The 18,771-nt window shown below is 41.6% G+C and overlaps 1 protein-coding gene across 3 annotated transcripts in view; it reads left to right on the top strand.

The window, feature by feature from the left end:
- cenpf (centromere protein F) overlaps positions 1-16,333 on the top strand; it is an 84,672-nt gene extending 68,339 nt beyond the window's left edge. For 2 of the 3 annotated variants that reach the window (XM_085981166.1, XM_085981169.1), the window contains 8 exons: positions 1,870-2,007; positions 3,106-3,258; positions 3,769-3,942; positions 5,276-5,410; positions 11,920-12,091; positions 13,218-13,802; positions 14,180-14,367; positions 15,282-16,333. In XM_085981166.1, coding sequence (XP_085837292.1) covers positions 1,870-2,007; positions 3,106-3,258; positions 3,769-3,942; positions 5,276-5,410; positions 11,920-12,091; positions 13,218-13,802; positions 14,180-14,367; positions 15,282-15,509 — 1,773 coding nt within the window. In that variant the 3' untranslated portion in view covers positions 15,510-16,333. The remainder of the gene's footprint in view (positions 1-1,869; positions 2,008-3,105; positions 3,259-3,768; positions 3,943-5,275; positions 5,411-11,919; positions 12,092-13,217; positions 13,803-14,179; positions 14,368-15,281) is intronic. The other variant, XM_085981173.1, reaches the window with a different exon arrangement.
- Positions 16,334-18,771: the final 2,438 nt, after the last annotated feature.

Below are 18,771 nucleotides of genomic sequence, written 5' to 3'. Positions count from 1 at the left end.
CTGCACGTTTGGAGATGCCATCTTTCGGATGAGAAGTTAAATCAAGGGCCCACTCTCCCCTTTCTTGAGGACTTAAAAGATCCCGTGGCACTATTTGAAGAAGAACAGGGAGCTCTCCCTGTTTCTTGGACAACATTGCTAAAACTGATTATTTGGTCTATTGTTTCATTGTTTGTGGGAACATTGCTGTGTGCCCATGAAGATGAAAGACAAGGGGCACAATTGCCTGGCTCAGTGTTGGTTGGAGAATGCGAAGAAGCTAAGTCTATTGGAGTACTTGTTGAATTGAGGTCTTTAAGCATAGGATTTTAATCCATTTCCAGAACGCAGGACTATTTGTTTGAATACAGCGAGTATGAATTTGCATTCCACACTGTCAAATGCCTTCTCTGAGGAGAGTTCTTGGAAAGGGGTGTTGGTGCTGTTGCAGTGGTACACCACAGTGAATGTGCATCTAGTGTAGCGGTCTTAGTGACTGCATATTATGAAACCTTTAGTAGACATTGGTTAGGCCAGGGACCTAGTCCAGTCTGGTAGTCAGAATCTTGGTGCGTATTTTAAGGATAGTGTTGAGCATGGATTTGTCCCTATATGTAAGTTTCTGGGAGAATGCTTGTCTCCAATGTGATGCAAGAGTTTCAGCAGAAAGGGTGTCAGTTGGGAGAGAAGGGCCTTGTAGAATTTTGCTGGGCAACCATTTGAGCTGATGACTTCCCAAATTGGAATTCTTATAAGAATTAGGTGCAGGAGTAGGCCATACGGCCCTTTGAGCCTGCTCTGCCATTCAGTAAGATCATGGCTGACCTTCGACCTCAACTCCACTTTCCCGCCCGATCCCCATATCCCTTGATTCCCCTAGAGTCCAAAAATGTATCCAGCTCAGCCTTGAATATACTCAACAACTCAGCATCCACAACCCTTTCAAGTAGAGAATTTCAAAGATTCACAATTATAATGCTGCTTGTATCTTCTTAGCCAACATGTTTAGTGATGCACTTGTGGATGAGTTAAGAGAGGAGAAGTTTGGCAAAGTAGTGGAATGTTTCCTCTGCCTGGGACCTTGAGCTATATAGCCAGTTATAGAGGTCTACAAAATCCCTGGTGATCTTGGAATAAGATAAGCTTGCCTCTGCTTTCCAAATGGATGCAATTGTTTTGTACTTGTTTTCATAGGATGTAGGCTATGAACTTTCTTGGCTTGTCACCTGCTTGTACTAGTTGTTGTTTGGGTATGTTAGAGGAGTTTTCAACTCCTGCTTACAACAGGCTGCTTAGTTAACCTCTAGCTCGTGTCTGAACTTGCTTCAGATTGTTCTGGGTTTGCAGTATTTCTTGGAAAAGCTGGTGTCAATAACATGGCCTGTGCGTACAGTTTTAATGGTTTCCTAGAATGATGTTGGGTTTCCCATTCTCTGATATAAAGAAGGCAAGCTGCTTCCATATGGAAGATGTGAATTCTGAGTCCTCAAGGAACATAGGATTTAGGCTGTAAGTTGGTGAGAGTGAGTTAGAAGGTGCAAATAACACATTTTTAAACCAAGACCCAAAGAAGGAGATATTTTTTAAATAGGACGTTATAGAAGCTGTTATGTTAAGTGAGAATATAAATATTTATGATTGGTTCATTATCAAAATTAGACTGCTGGTGTAAATCATTAATTGACATTTGTTGAGATTTGACCGTGTTAATGGCTTGAAGAGTATTGGCTTTTAAAAAAAATTAAGTACCTGTTTATTAGAAATCTTGCTTTTATTTTACTTTATCAAACATCAGCAGTTTTTATGTCAGAGTACTTTGTGCATTTGGAAAAAAAATATTTTTAATGAATATTCCCTTACCATTTGTAAATACTGTATTTACTTTGTTAGCGTGAAGTTCAAGTACAATCGTTCCAAGAAAAAATGGCCGGAATGGAACAACAGCTTACCGCACAAGATGTGGAAATCCACAACCTAAAGACTGCAAAAGAAGAAGTAAATGTTGCTTTAAAAGATGCCATTTGCAAGGTAAAACTTGGTGAAATTTGGATAGTATGCCTATTTCTATTTGCTGCACTTTCCTCTTGATGTAAACTGACCACTGTTAGGAGGGGTCAAATTTACCAGGGCTTTTATGCTACATAAATTCTCAGAGCCTTGTGTTTAGACATGTGCCCATACTGCCCAATATCAAATTATACAATAGCCTAAACCAAGGGCGTGATCTAAACTGGATATTTTTGTCATAAGTATGCCTCTATGATCTTTTCAAAGACAGGCTGAAAAAACACTTGATAAAATGAGGGCAGATACGAAATGTTGAGGTGTTTTATTTGATGCTGAGCCCTAAAGGGAGAGATTAGAAGGGGTGATTAATAAGGCAGGCCTAGAAATTGGCCATTTTAATGAAGCCCAAGACCCAATATGTGTGGAGCCTCTGGCCTCACCATTCAGGTGCAGAGAAATATACCCGGCACCCCTCTGAGTTGTGGATTTTAAAGATGGTTTTAAAAGAGGAGAAGTGGGTAGAGAAGCAGAGGGGTTTAGGGAGGGAATTTGAGAGAGTGGACCTAGGCGGCTGAAGGCTCAATGTTATTATTGCCAATGGCAAGCAAAGTGAGTTTTAGGGGGTGCATGAGAACATTTGTTGTTCCTGACTTCATATATACACCAGAATTCACAGTTTGGAGCCTTGGCTTTTTTAAAATTGAGTTGGCTGAAAAAGTAATATTATTGACTTCATATAAATCAGATAAACCTGACAAAACAGATGCTGTCAATGTTCCCGTGTACCTGGCCACTGAAGTAAAAAAGTTGCTCCTATATTTTCTTTGCTCCCTGTTTTAACTCATAGCTTTTTCTACATAGGCTGGCCAAGATCATGGAGTTGGTTTTACAAGTATTCTGGCTTGCTGGTTTTTAGAATGGGAACAGGAATATATTGTCTAGTGCCTTAAATTGATTACTGAGATACTTATACAAGTTGCCTTTTCCAAGTTAACCTTTTGTATAGTTACATTAAATGTATGATATGAAGATATTAACACTTGGAAAAATGATCAAAAGGCTTCTTCAAAATGCTGTAATGCTTTAGTTTAATAACCAACCATAATGGTTATCTTTTAGGTAAATGATCTGACCGAGAATAATCGTAAACAGCAGGATGATTTGTCCGTAACCAATGAAAAGATTCTGAAAATACAGCAGGAATTGGATGCGGAGAGGAATTTGCTTTCAGCACAAGTTGAAGAGTTCAGAAGTCAGGCAGAAAACTTTAAGGTTCAGTATGAGAAAATTCCAGCAATCTGACACTTATCAAAGATCAATGTTTTTACTATTGCAATCAACAAAAATTCTGAAAAGTCTAGATATATTTTTAATGTAGACTCTTCAGTTTATATTTATCTACAAAAATACTACTTAAATACTTAGTTGCACATAAAACCTTCTCTAGTCATAAATAAATGGTCAAAGTGGAAATAAATATAATACCATTATAATTGGTAGACAGAGGCTTTATTTGTAGGAATGGGTTTTGGAAAGTTCAAAAGCAATTCTTTTGTGATAAGTTAGCAAAGTCTTAGGGTAATAGGAAATTAGTTGTGACCACTGTCTTGTATTTAACAAGAACATTTTTTATGTGGCAAAGGTGGGTAGAGGAGAAAAACATCCCTTTTGTTTTCATGAAAAGTCCATAAAAATATTAAATATAATAATAGAAAATAGTATTACAATTATTGTTGAAAATAATATTTCAGATGAGATTATTTCCATTTTTAAAATCTCTAGTTGCAGCTAGAAATCTCTCAATCAGAAAAATTCAAGTTGGAAAAGAATGTTGGGCACTTTCAGAATGAACTGCAGATCACTGATGCACTGAAGAAGGAAGTAGAAGAACATAAACAAAGACTAAGGTGCATCCAAGAAGAGCACCAAGCTGTGCTTAAAGATTTACAGGATCAGGTAAATTATTGCACCAAATCAGGGTTGCTAAAAGATTCATCCAGAGCTGAAACAAAAATCAAACCATTAGTTTTGCTTATAGTAATGGAAATTTCCCAAAATATAAGAAATGTCTATAGCCACATGTCCCATCATCACAGTGCTTAACATGGTGAATTGCTTTCAGAATGTAGTGACTGTTATACAGGCAAATGTGGAAACCATTCTGTAACTGCAAAGTCCTAAAAACTGTGATGAGATAAATGACTGGTTAGTACCATATATTATTATAGTTATGTATAAGATGATCTCAAGTACAATAGCATCTCCCTTCTACCCCCAAAATAAATTCATGCTCTCATATAAGATGAGGATCAACATTAGGGAGCTGTTTGCTCTTTCTCATTACAGTCAGAGTGTTCCTATTTTTCATTACTTTGCTCCTCCAGCACTCTGATATTTAAAGTGCCAGCCGTGGCTCAGTGGTATCACTCTCTCCTCTAAGTCAGAAGTTTGTGAGTTGAAACTTGAGCACAGAATCCAGGCTGACACCTCTGTGCAGAACGGAGATAATGCTGCACTTTTGGAGGTGCCATCTTTTGGATGAGAAGTTAAATCAAGGGCCTATTCTGCCCTTGTGGATGTAAAAGAGAATGAGTTAGAAGGTACAAATAACACATTTCAAAACCAAGGCCTGAAAAAAGAGATCTTTCTTACATAGGACATTGAAGAAGCTGTTATGTTGAGAGAGAATATAAATATTTATGATTGGTTCATTATCAAAATTAGACTGCTGGTGTAAATCATTCATTGAAATTTGTTGAGATTTGACAGTGTTAATACTTGAAATGTATTGGATATTAAAAAAATTAAGTACCTGTTTATTAGAAATCTTGCTTTTATTTTACTATATCAAACGTCACCAGATTTTATGTCAGAGTACTTTGTACATATTGACCAAAAATATTTTTAATGAATATTTCCTTACCATTTGTAAATACTGTACAGGAAACTTTCTGGTATCCGGCACTGACGGGACCGAGCTGGTGCCGTTAGATCAAAACTGCCGTATAAAACAACTCCAATGTTAAAACATACAGAGCTTTTCAGCTCCGTGTGAATCAATAAACCCTGTTGCTTAGCAACAGCTTCAAAACAGTCGGCTGCAGCTGCAAGCGTTCTCTCGCTGAAGCTGTTGCTTAGCTACAGACCTTGCAGAGCCTGACTGGGGAAAAAAGAGCAACGAGAAGTAAAAAAACTTATAGAAAACGGCTCCTGAATTTTGCCGGTAGATAGAGCTTTCCGGACTTTTAACCTCCGGTTAAACGAAAGTTTCCTGTATTTACTTTGTTAGCATGGAGTTCAAGTACAATCGTACCAAGAAAAAATGTCCGGAATGGAACAACAGCTTACCGCACAAGATGTGGAAATCAACAATTTAAAGACTGCAAAAGAAGTAAATGTTGCTTTAAAAGATGCCATTTGCAAGGTAAAACTTGGTGAAATTTGGGTGGTATGCCTATTTCTATTTGCTACACTCTCCTTTTGATGTAAACTGACCACTGTTAGGAGGGGTCAAATTGACCAGGGCTTTTATGTTGCACAAATTTTTGAGAACCTTGTGTTTAGACATGTGCCCATACTGTCCAATATCAAATTATACGATAGCCTAACCCAAGGGTGTGATCTGAACTGGGTATTCTTGTCATAAGTATGTGCCTCTATGATCTTTTCAAAGACAGGCCAAGAAAACACTTGATAAAACGAGGGCAGATATGAAATGTTAAAGTGTTTTATTTGAAAGCATGCAAACATACAGAGCAACAGTTATGGCCAGACTTACTGCATTAAATGAGTACAATTTATATCTGTGTAATAAGAGTAGGTAATGAAAATGCAACCCTTCCCCACATTATTGGGTCGTCTTGCTTGATTTAAACAAAATAATTTCTTCTCCCTTCTGCATTGTTTCGAAGCCTAGCAAAAGATGCCCTTGCAGCTTTCTTCTGCCCGTGTCTTTATCTTTCTTTCTACTCTGCCTCTGCTCATAATTTGAGGGAAGGGCTTATGCCAGATAACCCCTACCGAGCACCCACGATTGTGGACGTCCCATTGTAATGAGTGTGAGATGTTTACTGACTACCGGATAGGCTAATGAATTGCTTATTATTAACAGTCTTTTGGGAAAACAACTTAAAAGCCCAGTACATTAGCTCTTTAAGCACCTTTCATCTCAGTGTCTTTTTTAAAACTTGTATGAATACACTGTGCTTTTAAACAAAAACCTTCAATGTAGCTCTACACACCCCCAATGTCTTTTTTATTCATTCATGGGATGTGGACATTGCTGGCAAGGCCAGCATTTATTGCCCATCCCTAGTTGCCCTTGAGAAGGTGGTGGTGAGCTGCCTTCTTGAATCGCTGCAGTCCGTGTGGTGAAGGTGCTCCCACAGTGCTGTTAGGGAGGGAGTTCCAGGATTTTGACCAAGCGACGATGAAGAAACGGATATATACTTCCAAGTCAGGATGGTGTGTGACTTGGAGGGGAACTTGGAGGTGGTGATGTTCCCATGCGGCTGCTGCCCTTGTCCTCCTAGGTGGTAGAGGTCGCGGGTTTGGGAGGTGCTGCCGAAGAAGCCTTGGCGAGTTGCTGTAGTTCATCCTGTAGATGGTACACAATGCAGCCACGGTACACCAGTGGTGGAGGGAGTGAATGTTTAAGGTGGTGGATGGAGTGCCAGTCAAGCGGGCTGCTTTGTCTTGGATGGCGTCGAGCTTCTTGAGTGTTGTTGGAGCTGCACTCATCCAGGCAAGTGGAGAGTGTTCCATCACACTCCCGACTTGTGCCTTGTAGATGGTGGAAAGGCTTTGGGGAGTCAGGAGGTGAGACACTCACTGCAGAATACCCAGCCTCTGACCTACTCTTGTTGCCACATTATTTATGTGGCTGGTCCAGTTAAGTTTCTGGTCCATGGTGACCCCCCGGGATATTGATGGTGGGTGATTCGGCGATGGTAATGCCATTGAGTGTTAAGGGGCGGTGGTTAGACGCTCGTTTGTTGGAGATAGTCATTGCCTGGCACGTGTGGTGTGAATGTTACCTGTTACTTATCAGCCCAAGCCTGAATGTCACCCAGGTCTTGCTGCATGCGGGCAAGGATTGCTTCATTATCGGAGGAGTTGCGAATGGCAATGAACACTGTGCAGTCATCAGCGAACATCCCCACTTCTGACCTTATGATGGAGGGAAGGTCATTGATGAAGCAGTTGAAGATGGTTAGGCCTAGGACACTGCCCTGAGGAACTCTGCAGCAATGTCCTGGGGCTGAGATGATTGATCTCCAACCACCACAACCATTTTCCTTTGTGCTAGGTGTGACTCCAGCCAGTGGAGAGTTTTCCCCCCCGATTCCCATTGACTTCAATTTTATTAGGGCTCCTTGATGCCACACTTGGTCAAATGTTGACTTGATGTCAAGGGCAGTAACTCTCCCCTCTCCTCTGGAATTCAGCTCTTTTGTTCATGTTTGGACCAAGGCTGCAATGAGGTCGGCAGCCGAGTGGTCCTGGCGGAATTCAAACTGGGCATCAGTGAGCAGGTTATTGGTGAGTAAGTGCTGCTTGACAGCACTGTCGACGACACCTCCATCACTTTGCTGATGATTGAAAGTAGACTGATGGGGCGGTAATTGGCCGGATTGGATTTGTCCTGCTTTTTGTGGACAGGACATACCTGGGCAGTTTTTCACATTGTCGGATAGATGTTGGTGTATAGCTGTACTGGAAAAGCTTGGCTAGTGGTGCAGCTGGTTCTGGAACACGTCTTCAGCACGATAGCCGGGATGTTGTCGGGGGCCCCACAGCCTTTGTTGTATCTGGTGTGCTCAGTTGTTTCTTGATATCACGTGGAGAGAATCAAATTGGCTGAAGACTGGCTTCTGTGGTGGTGGGGACTTCAGGAGGAGGCCGATATGGATCATCCACTCGGCACTTCTGGCTGAAGATGGTTGCAAATGCTTCAGCTTTGTCTTTTGCACTCATGTGCTGGGCTCCACCATCATTGAAGATGGGGATATTCATGGAGCCTCCTCCTCCCATTAGTTGTTTAATTGTCCACCGCCATTCACGACTGGATGTGGTAGGACTGCAGAGCTTTGATCTGATCCGTTGATTGTGAGATCGCTTAGCCCTGTCTATAAGCATGCTGCTTCTGCTTTTTAGCATTTATGTAGTCCTGTGTTGCAGCTTCCCCAGGTTGGCACTGCATTTTTAGGTACGCCTGGTGCTGCTCCTGGCATGCTCTTCTACACTCCTTATTGAACCAGGGTTGGTCCCCTGGCTTGATGGCAATGGTAGAGTGAGGGATATGCCGGGCTATGAGGTTACAGATTGTGGTGGAACACAATTCTGCTGCTGCTGAAGACCCACAGCGCCTCATGGATCCCCAGTTTGAGCTGATACATCTGTTCTGAATATATCCCATATAGCACGGTGGTAATGCTGTACAACATGATGGAGGGTGTCCTCAGTGTGAAGACGGGACTTCGTCTCCACAAAGCACTAGTAGCAGTGACCACCGCACAGTTCGTCATAGACAGATGCATCTGCGACAGGTAGATTGGTGAGGACGAGGTCGAGTAGCTTTTGCCCTCGTGCTGGTTCTCTCACCACCTGTCGCAGGCCCAGACTGGCAGCTATGTCCTTCAGGACTCAGCCAGCTTGGTCAGTAGTGGGGCTACCAAGCCACTCTTGGTGATGGACATTGAAGTCCCCCACCAAAGTACATTCTGTGCCCTTGCTACTCTCAGTGCTTCTTCCAAGTAGTGTTCAACATGGCGGAGTACTGATTCATCAGCTGAGGGAGGACGGTAGGTGGTAATCAGGAGGAGGTCTCCTTAGCCATGAGACTTCATAGGGTCCAGAGTCAATGTTGAGGTTTCCTAGGGCCACTCCTTCCTGACTGTATACCACTGTGCCGTCACCCCTGGTGGGTCTGTCCTGCTGGTGGGACAGAACATACCCAGGGATGGTGAGGGAGGAGTCTCCAAAGTTCCACTGTTGCACACCAAGTCCTGCTCACTAACCATCACTGTCCCTCTGTTCCCCAGTGCACTGAATTCAGAAACTTCATCCTAATTTACAAATCCCTGCACAGCCTTGTCTCATCCTATTTCAGCAACCTCCTCCACCTTAATTCTCAGCTTGTATCTTTTTGGTCTTCCAGTATTGGGGACCTGTACCCTCTACTCCACCAGGAATGGCAGAGCATTCAGCTGTCTAAATCCTGCTCTCTGGAGCTCACTTTCTAAATCACTCTGGTTTTCTACCCGCTCCCCACCTTTAAAGACCTTCCTCAAAATCTTTTGTTACTGTCTCTAACTCTTCTACTGCTCAGCACCTGATTCACCTCTGTGGAGCACCTTGGGACATGCACCAAGTTGAACTCACTATATAAACACACATTGTTGCAGTCCACAATGCTACAGCCCGCATTATAGAGTCATAAATCATAGTCATAATGGCACAGAAGGCTATTCGGTCCATCGAGTCGGTGCCGGCTCTCTGTAGAGCAATCCAGTCAGTCCCATTCCCCTGCTCTATCCCTGTAGCTCTGCAAGTTTATTTCCCTCAAGTGCCTATCTAGTCTCCCCTTGAAAACATTGAGTGTGTCCGCTTCCACCACTTCAGTCGGCTGCAAATTCCGAGTCATCACCACTCGCTGCATAAAAAAGTTTTTCCTCGCATTCCCCCGTGTTTCTTGCCCAAAACCTTAAATCTGTGTCCCCTAGTCCTTGTACCATCAACTAGTGGGAACAGACTTTCCCTGTCTAGCCTATCCAAACCCGTCATAATCTTGTACACTTCTATCAAATCACCCCTCAACCTCCTTTGCTCTAATGGAAACAAATCCAGCTTCTCCAACCTGTCCTTGTAGCTAAGATCCCCCATCCCCAGAACCATTCTGGTAAATCTCTGCACCCTCTCAAGGGCCTTCACATCCTTCCTAAAGTGTGGTGACCAGAACTGGACGCAATACTCCAGTTGTGGCCTAACCAGCGCTTTATAAAGGTTCAGCATAACTTCTCTACTTTTGTACTCAATACCTCTATTTATGAAGCCCAAGATCCCATATGCTTGGCTAACCACTCTCTCAAGATGTCCCGCCACCTTCAGGGACCTATGCACATTAACTCCCAGGTTCCTCTGTCCCTGCACACTCTTTAAAACTGCCATTAAGTGTATATTGCCTCTTCTTGTTCCTTCTGCCAAAATGCATCAGCTCTCACTTCTCTGTATTAAATTCTATCTGCCACTTGTCTGCCCATCCTGCTAGCCTTTTTATGTCCTGTTGCAGTCGATTAGTATCATCCTCACTGTTTGCCACACCCCCAAGTTTGGTGTCGTTGGCAAATTTAGAAATTCTACTCTGCATTCCAATATCCAGGTCATTTATCAAAAAAAGCAGTGGCCCCAGCACTGACCCTTGGGGAACACCACTGTCCACCATCCTCCAGTCTGAAAAACAGCCATTAAGGTAGAAGCTGATTATGCGGTAGGTAATGACGGTGAACTGTCATTACCTCTCTGAAACTGACTGTGACTTCAGGATTTAATTAGTGCATGTGCATCTAAATGTGGAATTCACTGCTCCGACTTGGGCTGTGGATCCGTGAAATCAGCGGAACTGACTAAAACTTGAGATTATCCGCGCTAATATCACTGTTAAATACTATAAATAATACTAAATGTTAAGCCTTGTTGGAATAGGTGTAACTGGGGTTTTAACAGCGTATTTGACTGCTACACAACTGTTCTGGCCCTGAAAAACTAATTTTTATACTTGTGGAAAGTCAAATTTCTCCATTATGATAATGACTAGATTGAAATAAAAAGTTCGTTAATTGATTTCAGCTTTTACTTTAATCCCATGTGTATGTCCCAATCTTTATTTCGCTCACTAACATTTTAAAAAAGTGTAGATAATCATTGCTTTTCATTTCCTGGTTTGCTGTCTGAGAATTCTTCAGTGTGATTGGCTGCTTAGACAGCTTGGTGACGTCACGGCTGCATCACACTAGGAATCCCCTGTTGACAGCACTGCAATCAATTGCGCGTCGAGAAACCTAAAGTTTTCACCGCAGAGATCGCGAGGTCTCTGTGGGCAGCTTTCTTCGAGGTCAGCAGCGAACGCCTTCACTTGGCCCCTGACCGCAAATTACGGGCCAAAAACTTAGTCTGTTTGGCTTGCACAATAAGCATAGTAAATGTTAAATACCTTGTGAATAGGTTTATTTCCTAATGTTGCAGTGATAAATTAATTGTTTTGTACTCAATATTTTTTTTACTACTGTGGGAGACTGCACTAGTTCCTAATTGGTGATATGTGGGAAGACTGTTATTCAGGTAATACATTTGAAAGTTGTTTCAGTCCTGTTTTTATGGCCATGTCTGTTTGTTTGTTTGATTTCAGAAGACAATTTAAATGCATTTTATTGTGGTATTTTTCCAAGGATGCCTTCCTTTCCTACAACTATAAAATCCAGACCAATAGCATTTCTTGCACTTCCCATAAGATGTGTTTTTATCCGATGAGGTTATTGTTCTCGAGCCCTCCTTGGAGGACCAGAGGACTTTTCATCTGGCTTCTACACATTGACCTGTCCTCCTTGAAAGGAATCTACCAGGGGCCAGATATCACATTTCTCCTGGTCTTGTACTGAGAATGAGTGACTGACATCTAGCTGGGGAACCCCAAATAAGGCAGTGCCATGTTAGACCAGGGGATACATGGTGCAGAACAATAATATCATATAGGTAGAAATGGATGGTATCACTTCATTATTGCTCTAAGGACTATGTGAGGTCTGGGAAGGACTGAAGTTTAAAAAAAATCACTATTAAGATAGTTTAAAAACTTAAATAGATACTTTTTTGGGAAATTAAAATATCTAAACCGGTGTTAAAGGATATTTACCAATGGCAACTCTTTTTTTCTAGGTGGACGAATTGCAAAAATCTGTTGCTAAGCTAAAAAGAGACCAGGACTGTGCTCAGAATAAACTACTACTTTGGATGAAAAGCTGTAAACAGCTTGAGCATGAGAAGGAATCACTGAAGAAACACATTCAGCAACAAGAGAAGCTACTCGCAAAGAAAAGCCAGAAACTAGGTAAATATACAGTAGTTGAATCCAGCATTTGAATTAGAGAGTAAAAACATATCCAGTTCAAGCAACTTTCAGTTAAAACAAAATGTAAAAGGAATCTAGGTGATTTGTTTAGTGATTTGAAACAGTTGTGTACTTCTTTTGGACTAATTAACACATCTATTACCTTTAAACTGATTCCCTTGTTCCTAACTTTTAATTTTTTCCTTTGGTATTTAAATCCTTTGCTTTAGTGCACAATCCCTTTCATATTCGTGCAAACTAGAATTAGTTCACCTTGACGTCTACTTTCCAAAAAAACAATTCCAGCTCCTTATAAATGGAACTATATGCAGTATTGATTCACAGCACAAAACTACGCAGAACTTGCCACACATTGATAGTGCATTGACAATTTTACTAAGGATCACTCGTGAGGTTGGCTGGTGTATGAGATACAAAAAATTTACACTGCTACAGTTTGGAGGGCTCTTCTGAAATTGTGTTTGAGGAACAGAGGGTATTTGATGTATGTTATCCTTTCACATGGTTCTAAAAGGAGCTTTGAAAAAAATGTGCATTGCGTGCATTTTCTGTAGCATTCCCCCCCACATATACACTTCTCCGGTCATGTTACAGTAGTATTTTTTATGCTGAGTGCCAAAGGTTGTGAAATGAATCTGCATTGATACCCTTCACCTTGCTGCTCAAAACTTCATCAAAACTATTTTTATAACAATTGCTAGGTACATTCTCAACCACCATCTTTTTAATAACTTCTAGAAGTAGTTTGAATTTTTAGTTCCATGTTTTGTCACATTTGATTAGTGTCAGTTCCATCATGCAGATGCATTTCTCTCTTCAGTTCCTCTCTAAACTTGAGTTTTAAAATATAAATATATTTACTAGTGCACTATCGCAAATAGACATTTTTACCAGCACTGTGGCAAATCATTAAAATGTACTGTCTCAGATTATTAACTGGGTCTGTCCTGTTTACTGATTGGGTGGTGAGGATGGGAAAATGTCACATTTAAAAGTAGTTGTAAAATACAAATAGTTTTTCATTAACTTGAATTAATCCAGCCTGTGCAAAGATTTCAGAGATTCATAACAAATTTTAATGTCTTAAACTTTATTACATTCGTAGGTCCAGACTCACAGATAGAAGAACTAAGTGCTGAGATGGAGGAACTAAAAGAGATATTGGAGGAAAAAACAAAAGAAGCTGATGAAAATATGGAGAAATATTGCAACCTGATCAAAAGCAACCACAAACTAGAAGAGGAAAATGAAATTTTAAAGAGCAGGGTTGTTTTGTTGAACAGTAAGTTGCAACAGCAGGATGCAAACCGTATTGCAGAACAGGTTGTTGCATCAAAATCAGCTGTGCACAAAAAGTGTGAAAAGAAGTCGCCTGGTCAGTCCAACAGTCAACAAAAACATCTGAAGTCTCCAGATGTGAGCAGTATTGCAGGATTGAACTTGGGTGCTCCATTGGAATTGGCTGTGAGCAAAAGTCACAAAAAGTCTCCAGATAGTCAGTCTAAGCTTACCACAAAGAGAGTTAGAGGAGCTGAATCTAAGGAGGAGCAAGATGAATTGAAATCAGAAGCTCTACAGAATTCTTCAAAGAGGACCAGAAGTGGTGAAGTGCATGAGATCCTTTTAAGGTCAGCTGCACAAGATGAAACTTCATATGACCCAGAGGGTCTTCCACACATGGTTAAAAAGGGTGAGTTTATTCAATCACGCAGCTATGAACTAAAATCAAAAGATTGAGGTCATTGTAAATACAAATTTGCTTCTGAGGTTTTATCAATCACTGAAACTTGGAAAATAATCTGCTGAGTTAGTTGATCTGGCATTGATGCTACAATTGACTTCTGTCCATGGACTAGAGTTGGGAAAAATCAGCCATGTTTCTAGTTCGATTCAGACCAACAAAATCCATGTTAGACCTTGGGTGAAGATTAGTTTACTTGGAAGGAGTTTACATGGGTTGTTGGGTATGTCCAGGTTGAGCAAATATTGACAATGATAAGTGTTTTTCTAATTCAGTACTACATTCACAGTATGATTGCATCTGATGGTCGTATTTTCTTCTTTCAGGTTTTGCAGACATTCCTTCTGTATCACTTAGTCCCTACGTATTGCGCAGGACAACCTTACTCAACAGGGCTAGTCCTGACCTTGCAGCTCAAAGCAGGATATCTCCCCATAGGCAGAAGCAACATAAAGGAGTTGCGCAAACTTGTAAGAAGTCAGAGACGACAGCAGAAGGCAGCCGTGCACAAGAGGTAATATTAATCAGCAGGTTTAATGCTTCCTATGATGATGTAATTGTTGTAGAAATGTTGACCCACTGGTAGAGTGTGAAGAAAGCACTCCTGCTCCTCCTGGCCCACAAGCAGTGCTGTAAAGACACTTACCTTCTCCCCGAAGTTGTCCTTTCCTCCCTTCAGCTGCCGGGTTTCCCGAGGCCTGGGGAACCTAGCCGGCCACTGTTAAACCCGCAAAGCAGGTTAAATCAGAGGCTGCAAACTTAGTAAAAATATTTAAGTTGCTAACCCGCCTCCTGGGAGCAGGTTGGCTGCCTGCCCATTTATCCCGCCTCCATTAAACCTGGAAGTGGGCAGGTTGGGGTTGCGTTTGAGATTTTAAAATTTGACCTGACCCCAAAACCACCTGTTTTTGGCGGTTAAAATTCACCCCTTTTGTCTTTATATCAAACCTGTTGAAATGGTAGTTCCCATGTACATTTTTATCTAATCTAATTTCATTGCACTTCAATTCAATTTAGGTTTTGTGTCTAGTTAAGTAAATCATCATTAATTATATTTTATCTCTCATTTCTTCTGGTCTTCATTCATGGACTAATTATCCTAGATTCTGCAACAATAACAGATCTTTAGCAGCTTGCTGCAGAATTACCATGAAATGTTGGACAATCATCTGTCAAAGCTTTTCCTAAATGTACACTTGCTAATCATTAAATCCTTTAGTGTATAGCACAACTAACTGCAAATGCAAATATGGAACTAGCAATTTTTTCCTGTCTGCTGGTCTGTACCTTATCTACTAATGCATGTTGTCACTTACTGCTTTATTTGTTTTCACCTGTCTGATTGCACTCCCTCCTAATAACCACATTCTGCTCACATTATGGGACATAATTTAATGTATTGACATTAATTATCATTGTGTTTCTCAGCACCCAGCTGAATCTACGTGTTCATCTCCAGCATTAAATCTGGGTCCAATACCAGCTCTATCATCTTTAACGAACAGTACAAAGAAGATGGGCTTTGATACTCCTGATGGAAAGCAAACACAAAAAAGTAGATGCTCATTGAATACAAAGAAATCTGCAGAACAAAAGAAACTACACAAGGAACAAATTGCAGTGACCGAAGAAAATGAAAACTGCAAAGTACAGTGATACAAAGTAGTAGAAATTGAACTGCACTTGCAGGTGTACTCTGTCCTATAAAACCTCCTGCAGCAGTACTGTACATTTTCTGGAGGTACAAAATAGAAAATATCAAAACTGACTGTAAAGTGCACAAAGTAAGACGAATTAGAGGGACAATGTGACTGTAAACTTACAATAACAACAACAACTTGCATTTATATAGCAACTTTAATGTGGAAAAACATCCCAAGGCGCAGTAAGATGCACAACATGGTAATATTGTTACAAAACTGTTAAGAGTGAAAAGATTCTCTTCAACGATAGATGGAAACTGAGATACTTTTGTACATTATTTCCTTTATAAACTATTCTACTAACCCCACTATTGATTCAATTTGCCATAAAATAACAGCAACTGCCCTATTGTCTCTAAGTTACTTTTTTGAGATGGTTATTCTGTCCTATAACACCACCCCAAAAGGTATTAATTTTAATAATTCAGACAAGTCTATGAATGTTCAGTGATTTTGGAACAAGTCAGCTTTCTTCATGTAGCTTAATTTTGTGTTCTAAAATTGCAAAACTTTAAGTCTGTATATGTAGGGTATAGTTTTAAGAACAGTTTCATAACCAGTAACAACCTTCATTCAGTACATGAGAATATATATATTAATTTACCACCATTTAATACTGGCTTTATTTGTGGATGGTAAGTAAAGTTACTTGTGCTTTTAATGTTATATTTTACTCATGTCAGAGTATCAATGTAATAGCTACATGTTTGTTTTGTCTTATTCTAGTATTTTGTATACAACTTGTACAGAAATTAATTAAAACAAATAGAATTTCAATTGTGATTGTAGCTGATTTTATTTACCAAAACTTCAGTTTCAATCTTTTATAATCTGACATTGCATTAAAACCCTCAAAAGTATTTCAAAGATGTATGTCTTACGCAAAAACTTTGGATTTATACAATATTTCATTTTGTTTCTGTAAAAATAATTTAAATCTTTGTTGCCCAAGTCATTGTGACATTACGACAACTTTCATTTATACAGTACTATTTGTGTAACGCCCCAAAACATTTTACAGGAAACCAAGCAGGAAGTGGGAGAGAAGTTGTGTGAGGTGACCAAAAGTGTACCTGTATTTAGTAGTTGATGGGCCTTCAATAACCACAAAACTAGAAGTTATAGACTTAAATAAGTTGGCTTTTAATCACTAAGATCAGAGCTAACATCTCAACACGCCGACTGGTTCACAGGAATGAGTCATACAGATCCTGGGATCTTTATGTAAGAGAAGTCAGGGGCGGAGCCAAGAGCCAAGACCTGGAACCTCCCAGGTTAGTCGGGAAAGAGGAAGTGAAACTATACACAGTGGGGGAGGGTAATATACATGAGTGCAAAACGAATACAGGATCAAGACAAACAGATTTCATTACATTCACCCCTTCTATAGATTTAGTCCATCGGGGTGATGTTTCTTAAAAGTTGGTATAAGTGAGTCTGTCAGGAGGTTTTGCAGTTCTCAGTGATCGGCGCAAAGCCGGTTGGGGTGCCTCTGGGGGAGTGGATTCTGGTTCCTCCGCTGTCCGGGCCTCCGCAGTGTCTTCCAGGTTATCTGCAGTGTCCTCCAGGTTAAAGTTGGGTATTGATACCTCTGGGCGTCCTGTCTCTTTGTAGTGTAGGTCTTCATCGGGTAGTCTCCCATCGTTCTCTCCGCTCCCCGAGGGAGTGAGGTCTTTTATGGAAACAGTGTCCTTTCGCCCGTCAGAGTATTTGATATAGGCGTACTGAGGGTTTGCATGGAGGAGCTGTACCTTTTCCACAAGGGGGTCCGTTTTATGGCCTCTCACGTGCTTCCGCAATAGTACTGTCCCCGGAGACATCAGCCACGCGGGTAGAGATATGCCCGAGGTGGATTTCCGGGGGAAAACGAACATCTTTTCGTGAGGGGTAGCGTTAGTGGCAGTACATAACAGAGACCTTATGGAGTGGAGCACGTCTGGGAGGACTTCCTGCCAGCGGGAGGTCGGAAGGCCTTTTGACTTTAAGGCTAACGTGACAGCCTTCCAAACAGTAGCATTCTCCCTTTCCACTTGCCCATTACCCCGGGGGTTGTAGCTAGTGGTTCTGCTAGTGGCTATCCCCTTCGAGAGCAAGAACTGGCGCAGCTCGTCACTCATGAATGACGTCCTCCTATCACTGTGTATGTAGTTCGGCATGCCAAACATGCAGAATAGATTACAGAGACACTTGATGACCGTGGCACTGGTCATGTCTGGGCAGGGAAAGGGGAAGCGGGAATATTCATCAATGATATTGAGGAAGTATACGTTACGGTCGGCAAAGGGAAGGGGTCCCTTGAAGTCCAGACTTAGGCGCTCGAATGGCCGTGTGGCTTTGATAAGGTGTGCACGGTCAGGCCTGTAGAAACGAGGCTTGCATTCCGCACAGATGCGGCAGGCTCTGGTCATTGCCCTGACCTCCTCGATGGAATGGGGTAGATTGCGGGACTTTATAAAATGGTATAGTCGGGTGACCCCTGGGTGACAGGTCGTTGTGGAGACCCTGTAATTTGTCCGTATGAATGCTGGCACACATTCCCCGTGATAGGGCGTCTGGGGGTTCATTAAGGGCTCCCGGCCTGTACATAATATCATAGTCGAACGTGGATAGTTCGATCCTCCACCTGAGTATTTTGTCATTCTTGATTTTCCCCCTTTGTTATTAAACATGAAAGCCACCGACCGCTGGTTGGTGAGCAGGGTGAAACGTTTGCCGGCTAGGTAGTGTCTCCAGTGCCGCACTGCCTCCACTATAGCCTGTGCCTCCTTCTCGACAGAAGAGTGCCTGATTTCAGGTCCCTGAAGGGTTCGGGAGAAGAAGGCCACAGGTCTCCCAGCCTGATTGAGGGTCGCAGCTAAGGCAAAGTCTGACGCATCGCTTTCGACTTGAAAGGGAATGCATTCGTCCACTGCACACACTGCAGCCCTTTCAATGTCCTGTTTAATACTGGTGAAAGCCTCCCGAGCTTCAGCTGATAGTGGGAAGGACGTCGATTTAATGAGGGGTTGGGCCTTATCAGAATAATTGGGTACCCATTGGGCATAATATGAAAAAAATCCCAGGCACCTTTTTAAAGCTTTGGGATTGTGTGGCAGGGGCAGTTCCTTTAGGGGGCGTAATCGGTCAGGGTCCGGTCCAATTACCCCATCTTCCACCATACAGCCGAGGATACAGAGACGGGTTGTGTTGAAGACACATTTGTCTTCGTTGTAGGT

This window comes from Somniosus microcephalus, chromosome 3 (assembly GCF_052327205.1).
Source record: "Somniosus microcephalus isolate GS21.2 chromosome 3, FLI_Smic_1.0, whole genome shotgun sequence".
Lineage (NCBI taxonomy): Eukaryota > Metazoa > Chordata > Chondrichthyes > Squaliformes > Somniosidae > Somniosus > Somniosus microcephalus.
Note: the sequence above shows the minus strand (reverse complement) of the source record. Positions and strands in the feature narration are given on the sequence as shown.